This window comes from Dermacentor andersoni, chromosome 3 (genome assembly GCF_023375885.2).
Source record: "Dermacentor andersoni chromosome 3, qqDerAnde1_hic_scaffold, whole genome shotgun sequence".
NCBI classification, from domain to species: domain Eukaryota; kingdom Metazoa; phylum Arthropoda; class Arachnida; order Ixodida; family Ixodidae; genus Dermacentor; species Dermacentor andersoni.
The window spans coordinates 71,788,203-71,812,552 of NC_092816.1; the positions used below are offsets into that span (position 1 = coordinate 71,788,203).

The following is a 24,350-nucleotide window of genomic DNA, read 5'->3' on the forward strand; positions in this document are numbered from 1 at the left end:
TGGGAAATATATTCCCTGCGGGCGCTTAAGGGTTAAAAAAGAATGTCACACTAACTTACCCAAGCTTCAACAGTGTCTTCAATTTTTATTTTCCACATTCCGGACACATTTCCTCGCCTATCTCTGAAATTTGGTTACAAAATACCGCACAGTTCAGTTATAGCGATCTGAAGATGCGAATCCGCAAGCGTTGCCCTTTAGATTGGGGGCAAATCACGGCTGATTTATGTCGTGCATAACTCGATAGCTACATGCTCTGCCAGCGTCATTTTGGTATCATTCAAAAGCTCACGTTTCTGGCTTTCTTTATTCGTTGGTCGGCAGCATTCTCAGCCGCAGCGCTGTGGTCACGAAAATAACATCAGAAAAGAAAGCTCGTGGCGCACGCTATTATTGGCCGTTTGGAACATGTGACCAAAATGATTCATGATTGGCTCCAAGAACCACGAGCGCTCAAACGACGAAAACAGCTGCCATTTTGTCTTAGTCTCGCGACTGCGACGCTGAATAGGCTGCACGTCCAACAGTTTCTTTTTCGTGAATCGTTACAGGCTGAACGTACGAGACGCAGTAAACTTCCGAACGCTATTTGTCATCGCAGTCGGCACAGGATACCCTGCAGCCGGCTGCTTAAAGGGACACTAAAATGAAAAACGATTTCTTCTGCATCAATAAATTACCATTCCACAACACCAAAAACACCACTCTTACAACAATAAGACGTTTGGCAAGCCAGAAAAAGCACAAGAACGAAATGCGGGTGGCGACGCCTACTTACCGTGTTTACTCGCATAATGATTGCACTCGCGTTATGATCGCACCCCTGAATTTTGTCGTCAAAATTCGATTTTTTTTTTTTTAATTTCCCACGTAATGATCGCACCCCGAACTTGCCGCAGCAATATGTCGTGTGCCAAGTCTAGCTAATAATGATCGCGCTTACCATCTGTTGAATGCTACGCGAACGACTATTCAAGACGAACCAAGCGGTCTGCACGCACCAAACACTCTTAAGGGGGGACGCGGCCCTTGAAAACCGAAAAATCGCGAGAAAGACTATTTTTGAAAAACCTTATTTTTGGGTTGTATGTCTCTTAAACTACCTGTTCTGTAATTATCAGCACCTAATTCAACCGTAAAGTACCAAAAAAACGCTACTTTCGAGGCCACTGCGGCCCACAAAACACGCGCAAATGCCGAAATGAAGTCAAACTTCGCGCGCGCGCCATTCCCGGCCCATGCGGCCTGCCCGCGCCATATTGGTGTCGTTTTGACCGTGAATTCTTTGTCTCTATTTTGCCGCCTTGCAAAATGGCATCGTCAGCGCGGTTGAGGCGCTATTGGCGTTTTCCCGCGATGTGATGCGGAGCGCTGATTGGCCGGAGCAGCGCGTTCAAATCCCGCGGGCTAAAGCGCGCCCGCCATTGGCTGCTGCGCGGGTGGCGGCGGCTGCTCCAATTCCGCGGGCTAAAGCGCGCCCGCCATTGGCTGCTGTGCGGGCGGCAGCGGCTGCTCCCTTTGATGGCGCGCCCGCCTCGCTCGCGTCGTTGTTGCCCCTTGCTCCGTCCGCCTCAACATGAGCTTGCGAGCTGCTCATCGCCTTGCGCTATCTCTTAGATTATTTGCTTTTTTTTTTTTTTTTTTTTTTTTTTTTTTTTTTTTTTTTTTTTTTTTTCCCGCTAGTTCTTCGTTGCACGCGATGCCGGCAAAGCCCAAGACAGTGCACATGTTCAGTGCGCGGGAGCGCGATATGCGTCTTGTACGAGCATCGAACTTCCCATCTTCCGTAGCGAGTGCCGACTGCGTAGACGCTTTTCAGCGGCGGAACTGTGCTTTCGGCTGTCGCCAGTCAAAAATCCAACACACTGATGTGCCTGGAGCCGCAAGATCGAGCTAATTAGAAGCTCCGCAGGAGCTTTCTAATAAAAAAACACGTGTTCAACTTTAAGGCCTGTTTTCTCGGAATGGATTTTTTCGCTAGTAGTGGTGCTGGGGAAGGCGATATCTCAAGAACCGCTCTTCAGATTTGTATGCCGTTTTTTTTATTCTGTTCCTGAATGAATTTGCCAGGGGGTAACAGGCTTCTTTTTTTGAAAGCTGGTGCAGTTAATTTATAATAAGCAATTAATTTTTGATGAATGTGGTCATTACTGGCTACATCAAATTCAAAGTCGTCCTAAAATTTTTTGGAGGGGAAATTAAAGAAAAGGGCTCTTTAGCCCCCTGGGATATCTATCAAGGGATCATCACAGTGAATGTCAGCTTCCTACGATGTGCTGGCATTTCTCCAGGCTCTTCCTCAGGCATATACATGAATCACCTAGTTAGACCTCAATAACTCTGGAACTAATAAACATATCTTCATGAAACTTTGCAGTTCCTCATAGTTCGGTGGTGTGAACGTACCCTGAAAGTTTCATCTGGATATCTTAAAAAATAAAAAAGTTCAGTCTCAAGGGTAGCCTCCTCCCTTAAGTAGATGCCTCATTTCATTACTTTCATCACTTTCCGCACTTCCAGGACAAAAAGAGGTACAATCAAACTTTCCTTTATTATGTGTAGGCTTTATAATGGTTGTGGTCAACAACAAAAAAAGGCACCTTTCGATTCTTCTCATCTGCACTCGTGGGCAAGCAACAAATCGCAAGCGGCAATGATAGTAGCCACGTTTACACTGATACGTTAAAAGTGTACCTTATTCATACGCCAACGCTTGTAACACAGCTAAAGATATTCACCCACCCTTTGCGCAAACGTGCGGTATTAGGATAGTAGTGAAGACAGATGCCGCAGTTTCCGCAGCGCGCCCATCTGTTTCTGCCCCCTCAAAGTGGACATGGCTTCGTTATTGTTGCAAACTTTCCGATATTAACGATATTATTCATTGCTGATACGGAAAAAACTTTTTCATTGCATGTAATGTACTCACGAGAAGAAAAAAAAAAATTTCGTTCGGCGCATTCGGCTTACTCAGCCGGCCGCCATTTTTGTTTTGGTGTCCCGCATCCCGCAGCAAACGGGACGAAAGAGGTTTTTTTTTTTTTTTTTTTTTTTTTTTTTTTTTTTTTTTTTTCCGCGGGAAATTTAACTCTCGTGATGATCGCACCCCTGAATTTGTGTCAATTTTTTCTGACAAAAAAGTGCAATCGTTATGCGAGTAAATACAGTAAGTTCCCGCGCCTGGTGGCTGTGACGTCTTGGATTTTGATGGCATCTTCTGGGGCCTACTAATTATATATAGCGGTACAGATTGACAATATTGTGTTCTAAAGGAACCAAATATTAAACACGGCAAGTTTCGGGAACCTTTATTCGGCCAACGCGGCCCAAATGCGAAAACATACTTCGGAATCCCTGACGTCACGGTGATGTACCGGCGCTGGGGTTTCGGCGCGAAATTCAAATACTCATACTTGGACCTTCATTTTCTCATCTAACAATCAAACTATCTTTTTTTAATGGCTGCCTGCAGGGTTCTCGAACAATGCTTCATTAGTCTAAACTGATTTATTGTTTCACTTTAGTGTCCTTTTAAGTCGTACCGCCGCAGAACGTCGCCTCCTCACTGCTTTGCAAGATCACTCAGATCCACACCCCAGTTAAACTCGCATAAGAATTGACCACAGCTGTCGTAACTGAAAAGGAAGTGGATAAGATGAAAGCTGTTCTCGACAAGATTGCATCTACGATGGCCACGGAGCGAAAGATTCGGCGTTTCTTTAAGATCCGGTCGCCGATAGTGCAACAGCCTCGGTCGTGAAGCCTGCTACTCCGTACGTTCTCATCGGACTTGCAGAAGTGAACCACGTTTACACTGACACGTTAAAAGTGTACCCTATTTATACGCCGATGCTTGTAGCACAGCTAAGATAGTCGCCCACCCTTAGCGTAAACGTGCCTTATTAGGATAGTAGTGAAGATAAATGCCGCAGTTTCCACAACATGCCAGCCATCTGTTTCTATGTCACTGGCAGCTAAGCACGCCCATCTGTTTCTGTCCCCTCAAAGTGGACATGGCTACGTTATTGCTGCAAACTTGCTGATATTAACGATATTATTCATTACTGACATGGAAGAAACTGTTTCAATGCACGTAATGTACTCACGAGAAGAAAAAAATAGTGTTCAGCGCGTTCAGGTTGCTCCGCCGGCAGCCACCTATTTATTGGCCTGTTGTCATCCCGCAGCAAATGCGTGATTAAAAAAAAATTGTTCTTCTTGGGGGAAATTTAACCCACGTAATGATCGCACCCCTGAATGTGCGTCTTTTTCTTTTTTTTCACAGAAAAGTGTGATCATTATGCAAGTAAATACGGTAGTTATTTGTGTGGTTTAATGGGCTGATAAGAGTGCATGTACTTGTGGCCTTCATAGTGTTGGTATGACTCTTTTCGAAATCTAAACTAGATGTCTCTTACACAACCCTTGCATGTTTTGCAGCCTGGTTCTGTGATGGCCCCTGAGCACCTGCTGCTGCAGTCACAATCCCACTCTGAGCGCAGCAAGCCTGTGTCATCCTCATCTGTGGCTGGCCCACAGTCCAAGATGTATGCTGGTGGAGCTGCAGCCCAGAGGAACAGCCAAGGGCTTGAAGGTCTGGCCTTCTATTCCTGCTTTACCCCTTCACACACACAAATGCGAGATCCTTTGCTTTCTTTTATTCAATTCTTAGACATGGCATGATCGGCTACATGCAGCTTGCATGGAAATTGTGCACAGGCAGGGCCCTGTGTGTGTACGACTGTCACATGGTCTTTTTTGTGCTGAGGAAGAGATCAACGGTGTGCATACGGATGCTAGCAAAACTGTCATGCGAGTCGGCAAATCTCGTGTGCATAATGTTTCGTGTCTTTGTAGAATGCACAACATGGTTGCCTAGAGCGCATGTGTGGTGCGTTGTACTTTGGTTTAAGGGGGGGGGGGACACGGGGATCGGATTGTGGAAATCGCTAAAACAGAAACGGTCTTGTGAAAAACTCGTTTTAATCTGCACTGCCTGATAAATGATAAATGGGTATGTGTGCAGGTGGGCTGTCAGCAGGCAAAGTGGAGCAGCCCATGTACTCGTCAGCAGGTGGAGCCCAGCACTACAGCAGTGGTGCCTACCCAGGGGGTGGGGGCAAGGGCCTGGTTGGCTCCTACCTGGCCCACTCGCAGGGTTTCCCATCGTCCACCACGGGGCCGCAGCAGCAGCAGCAGCACTACTACGCTGCTCAGCAGCCGCAGCCCACCAGTTCTACAACCGCTGCCTTCAGCCAGCAACAGAGCAACGGTTAGCCACCCGATTATAGTTTAATGTCAGCGCGGCAAATTGTAGACCCATCTCCTAATTTGCAAGTGCACTTCTCTGCGCTGCACATCTGCTCAGTTGCACGCATCAGTTGTCAGTCAAATGAAGTGCTAGAGGCACATCCAGCGTCTTGTTTCTTGCGCCGCGCAATAGGAAAACAAAACGCATGTCAGGCCGCCAGAGCACCAACAGCTCGGCTCATGTCGGCATCTCGTGCCACAGTGATCCGCACGACACTTTTGCATTAACTAAATGTTGGCAATGGTCAAGTCCGTCAAATTTTTTTAGTTACTTCCGATCGTACATTTTGTCTCGTGGCTTTTTTCCAAAACTTACGAAGGAGGTTCTACTGTTCGTGGAATGTATGAGACATGGTTTGGTGCTCGAAAAATTTCAACTTAGCCATTTTTGTTGTTCCCCTCAAAATATGTAAGTTCAAGTTAACGAGGTATTACTATACAGCAAAGTAGCAAGGGCATCCAGCAGTTTGGTGCGACTGTGGCTTTGCCTGCCTATCGACGTAGCTTTACGCATTTGCTCCGTGCTGCGGGCAATGCTATCAGCCATTAGGGTGAAGTAGACACGCAAGTGTGGCTGGCTTCGCTTCATACCGCCTGTATGAAGATGTTGTGTACACAGCATGAAACCATATCTAATGTTACCAGCACTCGTTCAGCTGTCTCATCAGCCCCCCCCCCCTCATTAAATTGGAAAATCTTGCAGCCTCTTTCATGCAAGACAAATCCCTCGGTGACCCTCTACTTATTTGCATAAAAGATCAAATTTGAGTGTAACGAAATTTTGTATAACAAAGTAAATTGCCGATTTTACTAACTTCTTTGTATCAAGGTTTCACTGTATACACGCATGGCACAAGCTGAAAGAACAATGGCATTGAGAAATGACAGGCCTTGTCCTTGGATGCCCTAGACCTTGCCTGTGTGATGCAGATTCTATAAGGCTGTTGTGCTGTTTCAGGCTACCAGGGTCCATACCAGAGCAATGCCTATTCTGGGCCGAGTCAGCCACAGCAGGCAAATTATGGGGTCTCTTCCAAGCTCTCGGCATCCGCAGGGTTGGGTCCTCACTCAGTGAAGGATTCAGTGCTTGACTCTTCCCAGCAAGGAACTGCCAGCCAGGTGAGTTCTACAATGCTTTGTAAACTGCAGAAGAATCAACATACAGTTAAACCCCGCAATAACAATCGTCAGGGACATTTCTTTCGTTCTCTCGAGAATTTTGTTATTGCGAAAATGAGAAGGCAGACAAAGAAGGTACATAACAGAAAAATCATGTTTTATTGAAAAAATTCGTAATCTCGGTCTGCCGTCCACGGCCTCGGAAGAGTTTTGACACTCAATCCTCACAACTCGGAATATGTTGCATGGCCACGTCGTCATCATGTATCACAAGGAAATTTTCTACAAAAAAAAAAGAAAGAAAATGCATCTCGCAATTGCTGTGAAATGCTGATAAGTCAACAAACGGGTGGCTGCTACTGTGACAATGCGGGACATCAACACAATCCGTATCCGTACTGAATAATATTGTTAATATCTGCAAGTTTGCAGCAATAACATGCCATAAAAATCGGACTATAGGTCGGACCGGAATATAGGTCGATCCCCCAACTAACGAATTCTAAAGATGAAAGAAATCTTTTTCAGTGGCACAAGTACCGAAAAGACACCCTTACCTTGAAACAAATGCAACTCATGCACAATAGTGACAGTATTTATTTGAATGCTGCTCGCATGTGCACCCAGCCAATTTTTAACAATTTTTAACTTAAATTTTCTTTTTTTATTTGTGGCCACAATTTGATAAAACTTCTATCACTTATGTATTTTGACATGCTGATTTCAAATAAGCAATTCATGTTTTTTTGTATGGACTAATTTGGAGGCAAGTTCTCTCTACAATGCTGGCTGTTAATGAAGGAGACTGGCACATCAAAGTGATGTTGAATGATCAGAGGTTGCAGTGCTACAAGAATGAATGTTCTAAACTGATTTATGCCGAAGTTACAGCATGTCAAACTTTTGTAAGCAGAAGGCATTAGTGAAACCCTGGAGAAATCATTACTTTTTCAAAATTTCTGTAATGATGTTTGTTCACATTTTAGGCCTGCTGCACTCCCAATTTGTCCACCTTTCTGACGAAAAAAGAATTGTTGCAATAAGATGAGTAGAACCAGAGATATCGTCACTCCAAAACTACACTACCATCAAAAATTTCGTTTTGAGATAACGAGAAAAAACATTTCAGGACATGTTCGTGGTGATTACGTCAAATGCTTGAATACTAAATTGATCAAGGATGATACAGGGGTCCAACCAGGCAAGAATTAATGTTTTTCACAAATTTGGACCAACATTAGAGCATGTCAAAATTTTCAAAGTAAAAGCTAATGCAGCTGCCAGGAAAAATTATTATTTTTAGAAATTTTCTGTAATGATATTTATTCATATTTTAGGCCTGCTTCACTGACCAATTCACTACCTTTCTGGCAAAAGAATTACTGCTGTAGGATAAGCACAACTGAATATATTGTTGCTCCAAGACAGTGACACCATCAGAAATGCTGCTTTGAGAAAACGGGCCAAAATATTTCCGTTTATTCACAGATCCCCCCCACCGATATATCTCAAAATGAACCAGGGGAGTAGTCAGGATGCATGCTGTCATAGTGCTTTTTTTTGCTGGCTTAGCAAGGCAGCAAAACTTGGCCTTAGCAAGGCCACTTGGTCACTTGGCCTTAGCAAGGCCAAGTGATGCTGCCCTTTTTTTGGGTAGAGCTTGTACTGCGCCGCAAGTCCTTTTCTTTTGCCCTGCTGGACCCAGTGGGTGTTATATTCATGTCCAGTTCTGCTAGCACTGCTGCAGCTGCATACTCGTTGCCGGCATTAAAACTCAGCACAGCTTTTGCAACAGCTGCCTGTACTGCAACAAGAGACCAGTGCTGCTCTTTTGCTAGCAAGCTCCAGATTACAGAGTGCAGAGACTCATTCGAATTCTGAGTCCTGCCCCTCGGGCACCTCTGCAGCAGGCTCTTCTCTGACAAGCGCTGGTACACTGGCAAAAGAGCTGCAGCGACATCACTAGGCAAATTGTATTTGTGCCTAGGCTCTGGCTCCCCTTTGGCCTTTGCTGCATTGTGGGGGCACCAAGACTGCTCACCAGCCGGGCACAGGGAATGGTTTGGGCAACTGTCAGCGGAAGTCACACGATAAAAAGTTGCCATCACTGCGCGGCTCATGGCTTCCACATCATCAACATGTGATTTTAGGGCTCGCCCATAGTAGACAGCCAACCTGTCGACCAGCTCAGCTGTCAATCTCCCCTTGCCACCGAGGCTTCATTTGCCTTCACCCTTGTGTTTCTGTAATAAGTTGTGGAGTGCGGTGCCCATGCGTTTCCTCACATGGTTGATGCAATCCTCCTTTTCTACTTCAATGTATCCGTAAACTTTCGCTTCTTTAATTGCATTGTATGTGCGGCTGTCACCGTCACACAACATGATGGTATAGCGAAGGTTATGTTGCTGAAGCGACCTCTCAAACAAGATTTTGCCTGCATCTACTTCCATCTGGCCAGACTTGCAGCTTGTGTTTTTTTGGCACTGGTGGCTCAACTTGCAAAGGTCATAGCCCTCACTGTCTGGCTTAGGGCCATTATCGCAGCCCAAACAAAAGTTAGACATCACATGGTAATCGAGCACATATCCAGTGAAGAGTTCAACAACAGTTCCAACACCAATATGTGAGGAATGTCCCCTTGTCGGCCAAGTTCCGTCGTAGCACACGGCAATGTTCTTTTTGTGTCTAAAACTAATGTCCTCATACAGTTCAGTGACTTCTTTCGCACACCGAGTCATAACGGTCGCAGCAGCTCGGGTGGCAGCAGGCTCTAGCGTCTTCTTTAGGTGCCGCTGAAACGTTTTATTGTGGAGTCCCCGGCGCGAAAGCCCCATCGACACGAAGATGTCGTTCATGGCTGTTTGGCAATTTTCACTGCTGATCATTGCACGTGTGGCTGACATGTTAATCTCAAACGGATTACATGTCTTTTCACCATCAACTCTGCGCGAGTTCCATTGTGCCGCAACTTCACCACAATTCTCGCACAACACGACCAGTTTCTTGGCGAGGGCGTAGTCACGGTCGCCCGTGACCACTTTCGCACACCCTCCGCATACCTTGCACCTAAAGGCAGCAAGCAGTACATTGACAAGGTTCAGGTCAACAATCGCGTATAAAGCTGCAATGTCCATGGCTGAAGCCGATGACGCATCGCTTGCATCAGTGAAAACAGCAGTCTTTCGCGCTATTGCCAGCATAGACTCGAGTCTATCAAGCCTGACTTGATCACGGGCACTCACTTGAGCTATTTCGCTGCTCGTGACAGTTCTAGCGTCAACTATCACACGCCAGACTCGGCGCGAAGGATGCAGTCAGTCTGCAGATCGTTATCACCAGCATCGCTGCGAATCGCTTGCTGACCCGTTGTAGAGTCGCGTGATGCACCGCCGTTGTCGGATGCACCAGCACCGCGAGTCACTTGCTCATCGGTTCCAGAGCCGCGCACTGTTGGACCGCTATCACCTCCATCGCTGTTGTCGGGTGCCTTAGCGACGAAAGTCGCTCGCTCATCCGTTGCAGTGTCCCGCGATGTCGTGCCCTTAGCACGTTTCTTAATTTTTGCTCGCTTTCGGCCGAACTGATTTACAGTGTGGAACTTTTTCGGTCCTCCAGGCATTTTGTCGTGGCGCGGTCGCAACCAAAGACAAAATGGCGCCTCTACCAGCCAAATTTTCCTATCCAGTGCCCTAAGCCAATAACATGACGCCATCGGAGCCACGTGATCCTAACTGGCCAATGACTACTTTCTATGCACGTTTTTTTTTTTTTTTTTTTTTTTTTTTTTTCCCTCGTTTTATTTGTGAAGGCGGCAAGCACAGGGTTACTTACTGAGTGATAAAAAGAAGCCAAACGCGCGAGCTTTTCAATGATACCAAAATAAGCGCACTTTGTCCACAATTTAAAGGGCTGTGGGCGTGGCAACAAATCTTTGAATCGCTGTTACGCCATCAATACGAGGTATTTTTGAATAAAAAGTTGCAGACAGGTGTGGGATGGTAGTAGGAACACGAAAATGACATTTCTGAAAAGTCGATTTTCGGGCAAATTTTCGGCTCCTAAGAGCAGTGTCTCCCCTTAAAGCCTTCCCAATGATGAAGCAAATCATGACTTTCGTTCTCCTGAGAATTTACACAGCTGAATGAAACGCTTGAAGCTGAGGGAAGGAAGCATCATTCTACGTGAGCCTGTTGATTAGTCACATCTGTATATAACGAAATAGGTCTGAAGTATTTCTGGTATCTGCAGGTAACGAATGTATAGTCTTAAATATATTTTCGTGTTGGCTGCAACTTCATTAGTCTAAGCTCGTTACAACAGACCCGCGTACAACAGACTTTCGGATATAGCGGACCATATTTCAGCCTTAGTTTGTTCTACCTGTTTTATTAATGCAACAAAGTTCACTTTTAACAGACTGCGCTACAACATACTATCTGCTAGAGCGGACGAAGTTAGTGGCAATTTTTTTTACAACGGGGCGTATAAACTGTACTTTTGACATGTCAACATGGGCTGACAACTGACTTGCGAGGGTCAGCTGATGATCGCGTGGCTTAATATTGTGAGGGCAGCAGGCAGGGCAGAAACACGCCTTCAATGCTCGGCTGTGCAGGCACCGTATCTTGGAAGTGATCTGCGGTGTGAACAAAGTGCGCACAGTGCCAATAGTTTTGTATGCACTGTACTCGGGGTGTATACCAAGGAAAACCGGGAATTCTCAGAGATTTTGAATATTCTGGAAATACTCAGGGAAAACTCGGGGAACTTGTGCTTCTATTAGGGAATTTGTACTTCTATTCTGTTAAAAGGGAACAAAAGTCGCGGTAATGCTGACTCGAGTAACAGAGAGGAATCGTAACGGATCCTCTTTGACACCGTGTCGTCCGCTGGAGGCGTTGCCAGTGTAACGTCAATGACTGACTTTCCGGACACCTGATATTCGGACTGCTTTGCGGCGCCACCATGTCCCCAATGTATAATTAGAATATATAGTCAATGTATAAGAACGTCTGAAATTTCGGATGTGAGAACCCTTCGCCGTACGACTTTTTGCCGTGACCACCAATCAGATACAGCATTAATCAAAGCCCTCGCCATTTCTGCCAATTTGCCGTGACCACCAATCAGAAACAGCATTAATCAAAGCCCTCGCCATTTCCGCCAATTTGATTACCTTGCCGCCTCGAACCAACGCTCTCGCATCTGCTGGCAGCCGCAACCACCACCGCAGCAACGCTTGGCCTAGCTGCTTCGACGTTCGCTATTAAGCTTCTTGCCGTTCCGTGCTGTGTTTTTCATTGAAAGAATTTGCTGCTGTCAGCAGTGGTGTACCCACTCTGCCTTTGTGGTCCTCGCGATTTGTTTTGAAGCTAGAAAAGCACAGCGTGTTGCATAATGCCGGTTCCCGCCAGTCAGCTTGCCTCCTTACAACAATGTAACGTGGTGAGCCATAACAAGTGCGGTAAGGGGGCAATTGTCATGGGACACAGTACATATTCCGTAATTATACACACGTGCACCCACCATCTACTGTCACAGTATGAGCACCGATATGCCTAATTAGTGTACTGGCTGGCCTTCCGAGCTTTTTCAGATGTGCCTGCAGTGATTTGAGCTGACAAGCGCCGTGCATGCTATGCATACTAACGATCATGTCTGCTCAGTATTGCATCGCTAGGCGCCGCAGAAAGAGCTGAAATTTCAAACCAAATGCCGTCTGCCCTTCTCGCGGGCGCCATGCTCCCAGCCGGAGAGCGGGCGTAATCACACAAGTACGCCTACGTACACTCGTGAGCAAAAGTATACGGACCACAGCGTCTCCACAAAAACTAAATTTCTCGAATGTAGGCCGAACAAAAAAAGTGAGGGGACACCGTTGACAAAATGACAGCATTTATTGAATAATGATCATGCCGAGCTCATTCCACATCATCGCTGCTAGCGTCGTCTCTATCTTCCCTATCGCTGTCATCAGCAAACAACAAATGCCATCATCGTTGCGGCACAAGCAAAAAACCATCTCCCATTGCCCCTTCCAACGACAAATTTTTCTCATCGATGCTGAACTCCTGCCTGGCTTGAAAGCTTGACGATCACAACTTTTCGTTTGGAAGCGGCGCTATAATGGCATCGCCTGCTTGGTGCCATAAGGGTAATGCCCCGCTGCACCATAGAATAAAGAACCAGTTCCGATATAACACGGGTCAAAATGGCGATATTGCACCTACATTTCAGTTGGCTACTCATGTGACTAGTAGCGGCTGCAATACTGACTTTCCTAGATGGCGCCATCTATGTTTATCAATTTCAAACTGGCATGTCTTATAGAAATTTCAAATCTGAGCTGACCCTGGAGTTTGGTGTATGATCATTTGCAAAAAAACTATCAACCTAGGTTCGAATATATACGGTAATCATGGTAGGGCTTTTGTTGTTTCTGGTGCCACTTCTTTCTGCTGCCCATATGGCAATAATGAGCCTTTGCTGTACCAGATTCACAAGCGGAGAGTCTTGCAGGGCAAAGGGAATAGATGAACAGCACGAAAAAGTGCCGCAGTGGCAAGGATCTTTTAAACCGTGACCGAGTGTGGCATTAGGTGGTGCAAAGCACTGTTTTTATAAGTACAACTCTGCTGCAACTCCCTCAAAGGCAATTACTAGGCTATTTCACCAGCTTTGTGAGCTTTTCTTTCCTCTGAGAAAATTATTTTTGCATTTCTAGTTCTTCTTCAAAAGTTCACTACTGGTGTTAGGGATGAACAATGTTTTGCTGTGACAAACATGAATCTGCATGAGAGTGATGCCTTTCCCGTTTCTCTAGGGAGCCTTTTTCATTTATCTTGACGTGGCTCATAAGTCAGACCTGTTTGCATTCTCTCTGTGCTTAATTTTATTCTCTTCTCTTGACCAATTGCAGCACAACACGTATGAGAACTCGCATGTCCCTGCCACAGCAACGGGGCTTCCCTCTGGGCCAGCTTCGACGCTAGCGACAACAGCCTCCTCATTAGCAGGTGCCACAGCAACGACGTCTGTGCTTAAGAACTCCATGTCAGCAAGTGAGTGGAGTTAGTAGCTTTTCCTACCACTAGGTGGCAAAGCCAAAATTGGTGCTGTGATGGGTGAATGTCATATGCATTCTAGATCCTATTTCAATGCTATGTGCGTCTAATGTCAACATCAGCAGAAACAGCGCACTTGTCGCTCTTAGGGTGAACAATCTGAAACAGTTGCTGCAGCATAGCTCGTGTGAAAGCGCTGTCGATGCAGCGAGACCACAGTGTTGGGTCAGTTTTGAGGCGTGGGTTCATTTACTTTCTTATTAAAATTAAAGCCTCAAGTAGCTGCCAGAGGTAACCAGGAAGGTTTGTCAAACCAATACACCTCTACTTATCCTGGCCACATGTTTGGCATCCACTAGGAAATAATGCAGCCTTGCAACGTGTCGTATGTTGACATTCAGCCTGGTGCCCTTGCACGCCGTAGGGCTTCACAAAAGTATTCTTGGTGAACTAAAGATGCCCAAACTCACCATATGAGAAACAGTGGCCCAAAAGTTTGCTGATACGGACAGTGAGTACTATAGTCCTGACATACTTTAGTACAGGTTAAGAGGGGATGAGGGTTCTACAATGGTAAAAAATGGCCAAGAAATGGATATTTAGAAAAACACATTTTAGGAATGCTTGTGCCTTCTCAAGCACCTGTCCTCAATTTATTAATACTGAGTTCAGTTGGCAAATAGAAAAAAAAACATAACTTTCAAAACTCCATGGGAGCCACAATACGACCTGCGGCAGGCAAAATTTGTTCATCTTCTGTGCATCTTGGACTGCTGCCATCTTGGGCATGTTTTGAAGCTGGTTTGTTTGTACATATTTTGCACCATCTCAACATGGTGACGCGAACAACTGCTCTCTCCTCTTTCCCGAATGGTGGTTTCGGGTCTCTGATTGGGCGGAGCATGTGAGGTCCCCCCCATGCCCTGTCAGAGGATGATCTACGGCTACATAAAAGTACAAAAAAAAAGAATAAAAGAAGACTGTGTCAACCACGTACACAAGCGCGTGGCACGTCCCCTGCACACACTTCTGGACAAAAGGAAAGCTCAACGTGAGCCACTTGGTGGTAAAGGAATGCTGACACAAGACAAGATCAAGAAGAACAATTCTTACTAAGGCTATGCCTTGAGAAGCCACAGAAACGATGTGCCAAGAATGCAGAAGGCTGTTCAGGCCACACTGCAGCACGTGTCCTCTACGGACAAAGCACACATGATGGCCCAGGGTCACGGTGCAAGTTCAACAGAGCTGTGGCTAAGCTAACCACATCAGAACAGCCTGCCGGATTTTGTTTGTGAGGCACTGGAGTTTGTGTTCAGGTGTCTTAGTGACGAAGCGCTGTTCGAGCAATGCAGTGATGGAATCGCCCAAAACTCCAATGAAAGCCTGCCCGCCATGGTTTGGGAGCAGGTCCCAGAAACTCGGCATGCCTCACTGCGCAGCACTGAAGGGGCAGTGGCTGAGGCTATCAGCTGCTTCACTCACAGTATGACGAAGGGCAGCACCCAAATTGCCAAGAAGCTGAGCTACAGTGCAGGGAATTGCTTAGTGTGCCGCAGCCTTGAGAAGGACAGGAGCAGGCTTTGGAAGTTAGAAAAGGAGCATCTGGGCAGTAGTGCTACCAAGGCCAGGCTTTCAAAATGGCAAACAAGCAAAGGACCCTGCATGTACCCCTGGCATGCTGTATGTAGAATGAAGTGTGTGTGTGTTGTGGGGTTCTCACTCGTGCTCTTTGGACAAAGGAACGACAGTACAGTAGTGCAAACAATCACAAGGGCATTTATTGCACCTTTCATAGATCAATGCCTGCTAGCCGAGTTGCTACCCACAAAACATGCCGATGGGCGCGCGACAATCTAGGAAGTAGGCTCACTGGAACCGGATAACGAGCGAATATGTTCTCCCCATGCTGGATCCCAACACCTGGTTGTTCGCGCGTACGGTCAAGCGAACGGCGGCGCGTTCGAAGGAGGCCACGCAAGACTGTCTGTGCGGGACGTCCGTAGCGTTCACCGACCCGCAGCCAAAGCTTTGTCCTTCCGCGCCCAAGTAACCCCGCTGGTAGGCGGCGTTAGCAGCGCAACACTCGCACCATCTCTCGTACTGCGCTTCAACCACACGAACCGCCGCGGACCCTAGGCCACGCGGCAAAGCCGGATTGCAGGAGACGGGAGCCATGCGGAAAAACAACATATCAGGGGACGCGTGAGAGTCGCGCATCCCCACAGTGTGTATGACAGTAACCAAGTTAGTTAATTCAGTAAATATTCTGTAGCAGAGTACAGTCATATATTTAGTATGGCCATTCTTGTGAAATATAGAGGTAGAGAATGCTGTCATTAATATTGCTGTAGCTGCAATCTAGAGAATGTTATAGCTGTCTAAACTTAAAATGCGTTTTTCTCAGTTCAGTGTTTTTACGCACCACACTCATTCTTACGTGGCTTTATTATATGTTGTTGTTGAGTGACAATAACAAATTTGGTATCAGTGTACTTGTATTGAAATGATATAGAGGGTGATGCTATTTCTATTACTCTAGCATCATTTTGTAAATTATAATTAAAAGTAATAATGAGTGAAAATAAAAATATTCACTTAAATGTTCATCTGCTTACCTCTAGAATGCTTTCGCACAAACAAAAATAGCATCACCCCCTGGAACAATATCTTTGGCATTAGGGTCATGCACTTACTTTTTGTGTTTAGCAAGGCAAAATTGCAAAACAAAATTCCCCGTAAGAAGTACTCATTAAGTTTATTTTCAGACGTCGATACCGTATTTATTTGAATCTAGGTCAATATACTAAACTCTACAGTCGGCTTAGATTAGAAGATATTAAAGAACGCACCAGTTTGTAATTGAAAATGATAAATATGGTGCATAGCTAAGCACCATCTGGCAAAGTATCGCAGCCACTACTAGCTGCACAGAGGCACCATGAAAGCCGAGCAGTACTTCAGCATCGATGAGAAAAACGTCCATCGTTGGAGGGGGCAATGGCAGACGCTTTTTATGTGTACCGCAACGAGGGAATGACAGCGATAAGGAAGATAAGTGCGCAATAACAGAGAGGAGCTGTTCACTGAGATCGCGCCATGATTCGATGCGTACAAGCACCACACGGTCTGTGCATGCATGTGTGGGCGCGTGGACACAAGCTTGCATGTGTCCAAAAGCATACGAGGCTAGCAGCGATGACGATGTAGAGTTAGCTCGACATGTTCATATTAAATAAATGCCGTTTTCATTTTGTGAACGCTGTCTTCACTTTTTGTTCGGCTTACATTGGAGGCAAGTTTTTTCGTGACTTCAGACATTCGGGGGTAGGCTTAGGATCGGGGTTGGCCTAGATCCGAGCAAATACGATAATTTTTGAACCAGAGTAGCTATCAAAAAGCAAATTACAAGTTTAAAATCTGCATGAAAAAGTGATAGAAGCAGTGAAGTTTAGTTCTTATTGAATCAAAAATAAGAAACATTTTAGAACCGGCGTGCACTCCACCTAATCGGAGGTCCGAAATCGTTCTCAGAAAAGTGGCAAGAGTGGTCGTTCTGTTTGAGCAGCGCCATTTTGAGCTGGCACAAAATGCGCAAACTGAAGGCCGCTTCAACACAAGCCCGTGGTGACGGTTAGGGAAGTTTGAAGCAATAATGCTTGGCTCAGAGCTCTCTTGGTGTTTTTAAAGCAGATTTTTTCCTGTTTACCAATTGGCATCAGCGTTAATAATTTGAAATCAGGTGCTTGAAGGCACGAACATTCCCAAAATGCCTTTTTGTCAAAATAAATTTTTCTGACATTTTGAATATTCTGGAACTCGCATCCCCCCTTAAACAATATGCTATCACAGTGCTGTAGGATGCCCGTTGTGTGCTGCATTTTGCTTGCATTGTAATTGTTACAAAATAAGCGTGCTGTTGCGCAGCAGGCAAGACCATGCCTACGATGCCGCCTGGAGTGCCTACTGCCATGCTGGGCCACCAGTTCCTTGTGGGAAATGCTGCCATGCCATACTATGTGAGTGCCTACAGTTTTGTCTTGCCTATTTTAAGTTTTCTTTCGTTGAGCATGATTGGGTGTTTTCTTGGAGACAGCTGAGGGTTTATTGTGGGCATAAGGGCATCTTTGTCTTCGTGCACCCCAGTTGTGCTGCGCTTCATTCTCCTGTGGGAAGTGTCGTCAAAAGATGTGGTGGCCCCTCGATACCTCTTGGGCATTTGACTGCCCTTTGCATGCACTTGCCGGAGTGTTCATATTTGTAAATGTCTAAAAGCCGTTGTACGCAGCTATTCGCACGGGCTATGTATGGCCCTCTGGGGGATCGGGTGTTAACTCTACCAGTGTGGCCACTAAATTTAAGTGAAAACAAGCAGCATTCCAGCAGCTGGAAAATGTAAGGCATTATTGCATGACAGGTCTTGGATGACACACAGGCATTCGTCCCACATCAGAGTCGGCACGGTTATTGAACTTTTTTCGGGGCTCGTGAACTTCAATGCAGGCCGTGAAAGAACCTCAGTTGGAATCCTACGTGAGCTTAGCATGAATCCTGGCCAGCGAAGCACCAAACGCAAGAGAGAAAACGATCGGCAGCGATTAGTCTCATCTGCACACGAACGTTCATCTGCAGACACTGTGCAACAAGCACTGAAGAAGCGCTTGTTGCGCATAAAAGTGGCAGTAATCAAAGGGATTATGCCTCAGGAGCATATTAGTGCTTTGCAAGTGCAAATGTGTTTACATTTCTCAATTTTCTTGTCTAAATAAAGCTTTTGTTCGTTTTTCTCACTTTATTCAAAATGCAAATTTTGGCCTCTCAGTGCATCCATAAATGAGATATCTCAGCTCCAGTTGCAGATATAGTAATAATACATCTTGCAGTGCATAGCTGAATGAACGGAGCACACACTGAAGCCGAGCAATTTTTTAATTTCCTTTTCACAAATATTTTATATGGTACAATTTCTCAATGGGTAATTACCGCTTATGAGACGCTCGTATTCAGTGAGCTTTAATATGGGACATAATTTCACAAACTAAAATCTGCTTACATTATTGTGCCCCTTATGGTTTAGCGAGTCCACAAACACGAATATAGAAAATTTTTAACAAGCCATTATTTTTTAATTACTTTCACGCATAATGGCAAATTATTTTTAGTTATCTAACGAACTAAGCAAGCTAGAAGGAATGAAGTTGCATTTTTGGAATCTGCAAAAGAAACTGAACAAGTTTGGCGAGTTTCACCAAATTTGGTCAAGAATGAGCGAGTTGTAATTTGACATGCGATATATATATATTTTTTTACCTTCCTCAAATTTTCAATATGTTTCAAGGTGCAGACATGTGGTATAATAGACTTACTGCACTCCCTGGGAGCCTAGCTATCAGATAAAGCAAAAATTGTTCAAATTGGACAATTAAGCAAGTAACTATTCCTCCAGGAAAATTGCTTATTACCAAAAAAAAAATGCGTGTTGAGAAAAGTGGAAAAAACTATCCACCATGTGAAAAAAGCATTTTATTCTCCTGTATGCATGAAGTTGTCATAGCCAATGGCTCGGAAGGCTCTAGGGGAATAATCTAGATAGGGATTTCCTCGCTGCCTTCGCTTTGCAGCTGCTTGAAAAGCTGCAGGACATTCGCTTTCTCTCCACACTAACAACCCGACAGTTCTTTTCAGGGGAGACACTACTATTGATATAATATTCATTTATTTATTAATAATAATGAAACGTTCGAACCTTATTAAGATTTCTGTGCTGATTTCAAATATGTAATTATTTTTCCGATAGGCCATTTACTTCTGAACATAAAAATGAAATTCATTGTTCATCATTTGCAGAAACAAGAGAAAAATAACCACTCTAAAAAAATTCATATTGTCACATGCCTAGTACTAGAAAACATAAGGAACACAATGGTAGGAATACCTTTTTGATATAACTAATATTAGTAACTCTATAACAATTCAATATTTACTGTTCCAAATGTGAGTTCTCTGCTGTCTGATCTAAAGAATAATTGAAAAATTTTAAAGCATAAATTCCAAAATCTGTTCCTACCACTGTGTACTTTGCATACTCAGCTACAAGCCACAACAAAAATTATGGCTCTACCTGCCTTGAAGGCAGCGAGATCGCTGCCACAAACCAGCAAGCAGCCAAAAATGGGCGTTTTGAGAGAACGAGAAAAAGAAAGAAGTACATTCACTTTTAATCAAAAGTGCAAAAATAATTTGGCAGTATTTTGCAGTAAAAAGTGGCTAACAGCCACCAGGAACGTAGTCGCTCTGACCACGGCCACCCAAATGTGGCAAAAACATTGTTTCCCGCCGTTCGCCGATTCCCGGTGGCTTGCATCGCGCGCATGGCAAGGTTGGCGTTCACGCGGGTCGAGCTCCACGCCAACGCAATATCGCCACAGCATGCGCACGTGATAAAGATCTTTATGGCGAGGCCATGTTCCCGTTCGCTTTTGCCTACTGCAACGTTGCTGCCGCACACCTTGCACTTGACAAACGACATTGGTGCATTCACGGAGTCCTACTGACGATAGCGATGGCTGCAACGCCGTCGGGGTGAATGAGCAAATCCAACTTCCGCTTTGTCGCTGGCGTTGACACAAGAACTCGGGAAGTTTTTTTGAGCATTCATCTTCCTCTGCAGCAAATCCGCGCGCTGCAACAGTGCAGTGTCACGCCGAACGTGGCCGCTGTCTGGAACACCTCGTTGAGCTGGCTGGGCCTACTTCGGCATCGTCCGCAGCTTCAGCATCACTTGCGGTTGGCGGCGGACGATGTGGATGATTATCGATGTTCTCTGAAGCAATGGAATGCTTTTGAAAGTTATAAGCTGATTGAGTCTTCTTCTTGTCGAAGTTGTGCTTCGTGGCGAACTTCCCCGGTGGATCGGTCATCGTTGCGCATTTGTCACAAACCGAGATGTGCCATCGTGTTGCCGGCGGAATGGAGCAGACGACAGAAACCTCGTGCAGCCAACCACAGCACGCGTTTCTGGTCGCGCGCACTAGTCGGCGAATGGGATCGTGCATGTGGACTTTTTTTTTCCCCCCGGATTTTAACGTCACAGGCGAGCCGGCGGAGTCACTTTTGGCGGGAAATTGAAGTAGAAAGGCTCCTCTTTCCAACAAGACCAAGATGGCTGCAATCGCGCGCGTAGGAAAAGTGCTACACGCCGCGATAAAAACGGTTGTTTTTGAGCCGAATTCAGCTCACAGTGATGTTATAAATTGATATTGCAGGCAAAATATGCTTCCACGATATGTGAAACTTGGTGAATTAAAGGAATAGTAGCTGTAGGTATTAAAAATCTTATTTTCAAAAAATCGATTTCTTTCGCAATTTTTTCACCTCAAGACCCGTGTGTCCCCCCTTAACATACGAAATTTAATTTCAACTGCGTGCCACGGTGACGTTCAAAAGGCAGTAGTGGGCACACCCTGCTGCGTCGTAGCCTTCACAGCAGAGGCAGTGTTTCATTTGCAATAACTCCACTTCTGCTGAACTCATTGAATTACTTTTGCGGCAAAGTATTTCTGAAATAGCCTATTTTCACTTCAAATGTCTTTCTCCACTTCGATAAAAAGGGGTTCGGGCCCCTTTGAATAAGCAACATTTACTTTTCAAGCTTCTTGAGAAGTGCGCATATTTGCAGCTTTTCCAATGATGACTTTCATTCTGAAATGCGCACAGTTGAATGAAACACTTGAAACCTGAGGAGAGGCTGCAAGAGTTGCACTGTGGCCAGATACATTTTATGGTATTCTGCTTAGCCAGTTGAAGTGAAAATCCAAGAAATGCAGTTGCTGATTGCGATAGTTAATGTACAATGTCTACATGTGGCACAACCAGGAATGTGGCTAAAAGAATGAGACGCAAATTAAATACAGCTATGAGCTTTAAGGGGGGACGCGGCCTTTGATAACCGAAAAAAGTCAATTTTTGGAAAACCACATATTCGGGCAGTATGTCTTATAAACTACAGTTTCTGTAAATATCAACGTCTAATTCATCACGAAACTATTTCAAATAAAGTTTATAACGAGCCGCGGCAGCGAGCGAGCGCTCAAAATACCCGCCGTGGTTGCTCAGTGGCTATGGTGTTGGGCTGCTGAGCACGAGGTCGTGGGATCGAATCCTGGCCGCAACGGCCGCATTTCAATGGGGGCAAAATGCGAAAACACCCGTGTACTTAGATTTAGGTGCAGGTTAAAGAACCCCAGGTGGTTGAAATTTCCGGAGTCCTCCACTACCGCGTGCCTCATAATCAGAAAGTGGTTTTGGCACGTTAAATCCCATAATTTAAATAGCGCTCAAAATACCCCTAGTTGGCGCGAGCGCCATTTCTCAGCCACTCAAGCGAGCACCGCCATCTTGATCTTGTTTTGTTTGCAAGTCCTTGCGGCGTGGCTTGCTCGTGATTGGGATGCTCGCGAGACCTTTCGAATTTCCCATGGCTCAAAAGCGCAGCAGTTGCGATTGGACAAAGCTTGCGCGCGGGAGATCGCGCGGCTGCTGTTGGCTGCTGCATGCGCGGTCACGTGGTCACCTCCGGCTGCCGCAAGGCTTGTCGTCTGCTCCGGCTCTCTCGTTGCAGGCTTCTTTGTGTTCGCTGTATGTCTTTCGCGATTTTTGCCATCGTTCACCGCTTTGTCGTAACGAGTTCTCGCATTACAATCTGGCACTGTGTCTTCTGCTTGAACAGTTGTGGGCTGCCAGGCACAGGACCAATGCTGATCTAGACACCGAGGCGAGTTTTCTCTTTGTCTTGCCCATAGTCATTTCGGAAGTGATAAATGGCGCGTCGGCAGATGCCTTCAATCAGCGGAGCTGTGCCGGGCATCGATGCAGCGGGCATCGTACCATTCAATACGGAGAACCAAGTTTTGTGTCAGCGGAAATGGTGCGATGTCGGCAACTGAGCAGAAGTTCGCGCTTACCGTGCTGCCGGAATGCGATACAACACCTGCGCCAGAAGATGAGTTCGCAGTAGTTCAAATGGCCGCTCTAAATTCGCTAATTAAGGATGCCCTCTGCCCGATCTGCCGGATGCCCGGCCTAGCAGTGGACCGGGACACCAGACTTGGACTTGTGGTGAAAATGGTGCTAAAATGTTCTTGTGGTGTTATCAGCTCTCAGTGGTCCTCTCAAAGAAAGCAAGGTGCGAGGATTTTCGACATAAAGCTCAGATCTATGCAGGCAATCCGGGGCATTGGCAAAGGGACCCCTTCTCTGGATGACTTCTGGGCAGTGATGAATGTATCACATCGAGGACTGCACCAGAAGGCATACCAAAAGCATTTGAAGAAAGTGCTCAAGCCAGCAGCTGAAGTGGCTGCGCAAACAGTTTTTGCAGATGCTGTGAGGGCTGTCAAGGATATCTACAAAGAAATGGAAGTGAATTCGACTAAGAACATTACAGTTGTGTATGATGGCACGTGGCTAAAGCGTGGGCACAGCTCGCACATTGGTGTAGGCTGTGTAACAGAATTTTACACAGGTCTTGGGCTCGACTGTACAGTCTTGTTGAACTTCTGTCTTGGATGCGAAATAAGGTCAACCGAAAGCAACCCTGCATACCATGAATGGGAGAAGGCCCACCACTGCAAAAAAAAAAAAATGTCAGTGCAGGTTGCATGGAAGTTGAAGCCGCACTACAGCTTTTTTGGCGCTCCCTTAGCAAAAACGACCTCAGATACACAGATGTAATCTGTGATGGAGACAGCCGCACCTATCTGGCCCTGTGCAATGAACAGACATATGAGTTCATACCTCTCACAAAGGAGGACTGTTTGAACCATGTTCAAGAAAGCATGGGCACAGCACTTCGCTCTCTTATGAGCAAAGCCAAGAAGGAAGAGGCACTCGGTGGGAAAGGTGGCCTGACACAGGATTTGATAAGAAGATTGACTAGTTACCATGGCCTAGCCCTGCGAAGTAGCACGAATGTGGAAGACATGCAAAGGACAGCGATGACAACACTATATCACGTCGCATCCACAGATGCTGAGCCCCATCACAATCTGTGCCCACCTGGTGCCCGCAGCTGGTGCAGGCACCGTTCAGCTGAGGCAGAAGGCAAGCCACAACCTCCACACAAGTATTATCTTCCCAGCAGAGTTGTGCAAGCGCTGCTGCCGGTCTACCAACGCTTGTCTGACCCTCATTTACTGGCTCGGTGTAGTGGCAACAAGACACAGAACGCTGCAGAAAGCCTACATTCAATGATTTGGTCATTAATATCGAAGCAAGAGCATGCCTCCCTTTTCTCTGTAGAAGCAGCAGTGTACGAGGCAGTTGTAAGGTATAATGTAGGCAGCTTGCGAGCTTATACTGAGCTTTGCATTACACTGGGCATAAAACCTGGTCCTCTTGCCCTTTAGAGGGCTGCAGAGAAGGGACTGTCAGCGAGCCAGAAAATTGTCGTGCACGAAATCAAAGGGCAGAGACCCAAAAAGTCGCGTGTAACCAAAGACAGCAAAAACTACAATACTGGTGCATTTTGAGAAATGTCAACTATTCCAAAAACTTTGAGAACCGTTTTCTCAAAAGTGCGCTTTGAGCATTCTGCGTTGTCTGTGGAAAGGGTAGCATGAGTATTCCTGGACCAATTTTGATCCTGTTTGTTTTTTGTGTGTTCCCTAAAGTGTGCTTGAGGGTATGACAGTCTTCAATATCTTGCAGAGGGCGTAGTTCTTTTTCTGCATGCTGATTTGTGAATTACATTTCTGGTTCAGTTAGTGAAGGTGAACATGATGTTCTGTGTAAAAAAAATAAAGCAGTTAAAGAAGTTTTGGAACTGTTGTACCCTGTAGTGCTTTTTTGAGCAAAGGT

The 24,350-nt window shown here is 45.7% G+C and overlaps 1 protein-coding gene across 9 annotated transcripts in view; it reads left to right on the forward strand.

Moving 5' to 3' along the window:
• Nucleotides 1-24,350, forward strand: part of LOC126545400 (uncharacterized) — a 101,558-nt gene that overhangs the window by 57,834 nt on the left and 19,374 nt on the right. For 7 of the 9 annotated variants that reach the window (XR_008608762.2, XR_007602377.3, XM_050193254.3 and 4 more), the window contains exons 12-16: nt 4,441-4,594; nt 5,027-5,272; nt 6,269-6,429; nt 13,349-13,499; nt 17,424-17,512. Coding sequence is in view for 7 of the 9 variants with exons in the window: in XM_050193254.3 (XP_050049211.1) it covers nt 4,441-4,594; nt 5,027-5,272; nt 6,269-6,429; nt 13,349-13,499; nt 17,424-17,512 (801 nt within the window). In the remaining 2 variants the exon portion in view is untranslated. Of the gene's footprint in view, nt 1-4,440; nt 4,595-5,026; nt 5,273-6,268; nt 6,430-13,348; nt 13,500-17,420; nt 17,513-24,350 lie in introns of all 9 variants that reach the window. The other 2 variants (XM_050193263.3, XM_050193274.3) reach the window with 2 other exon arrangements.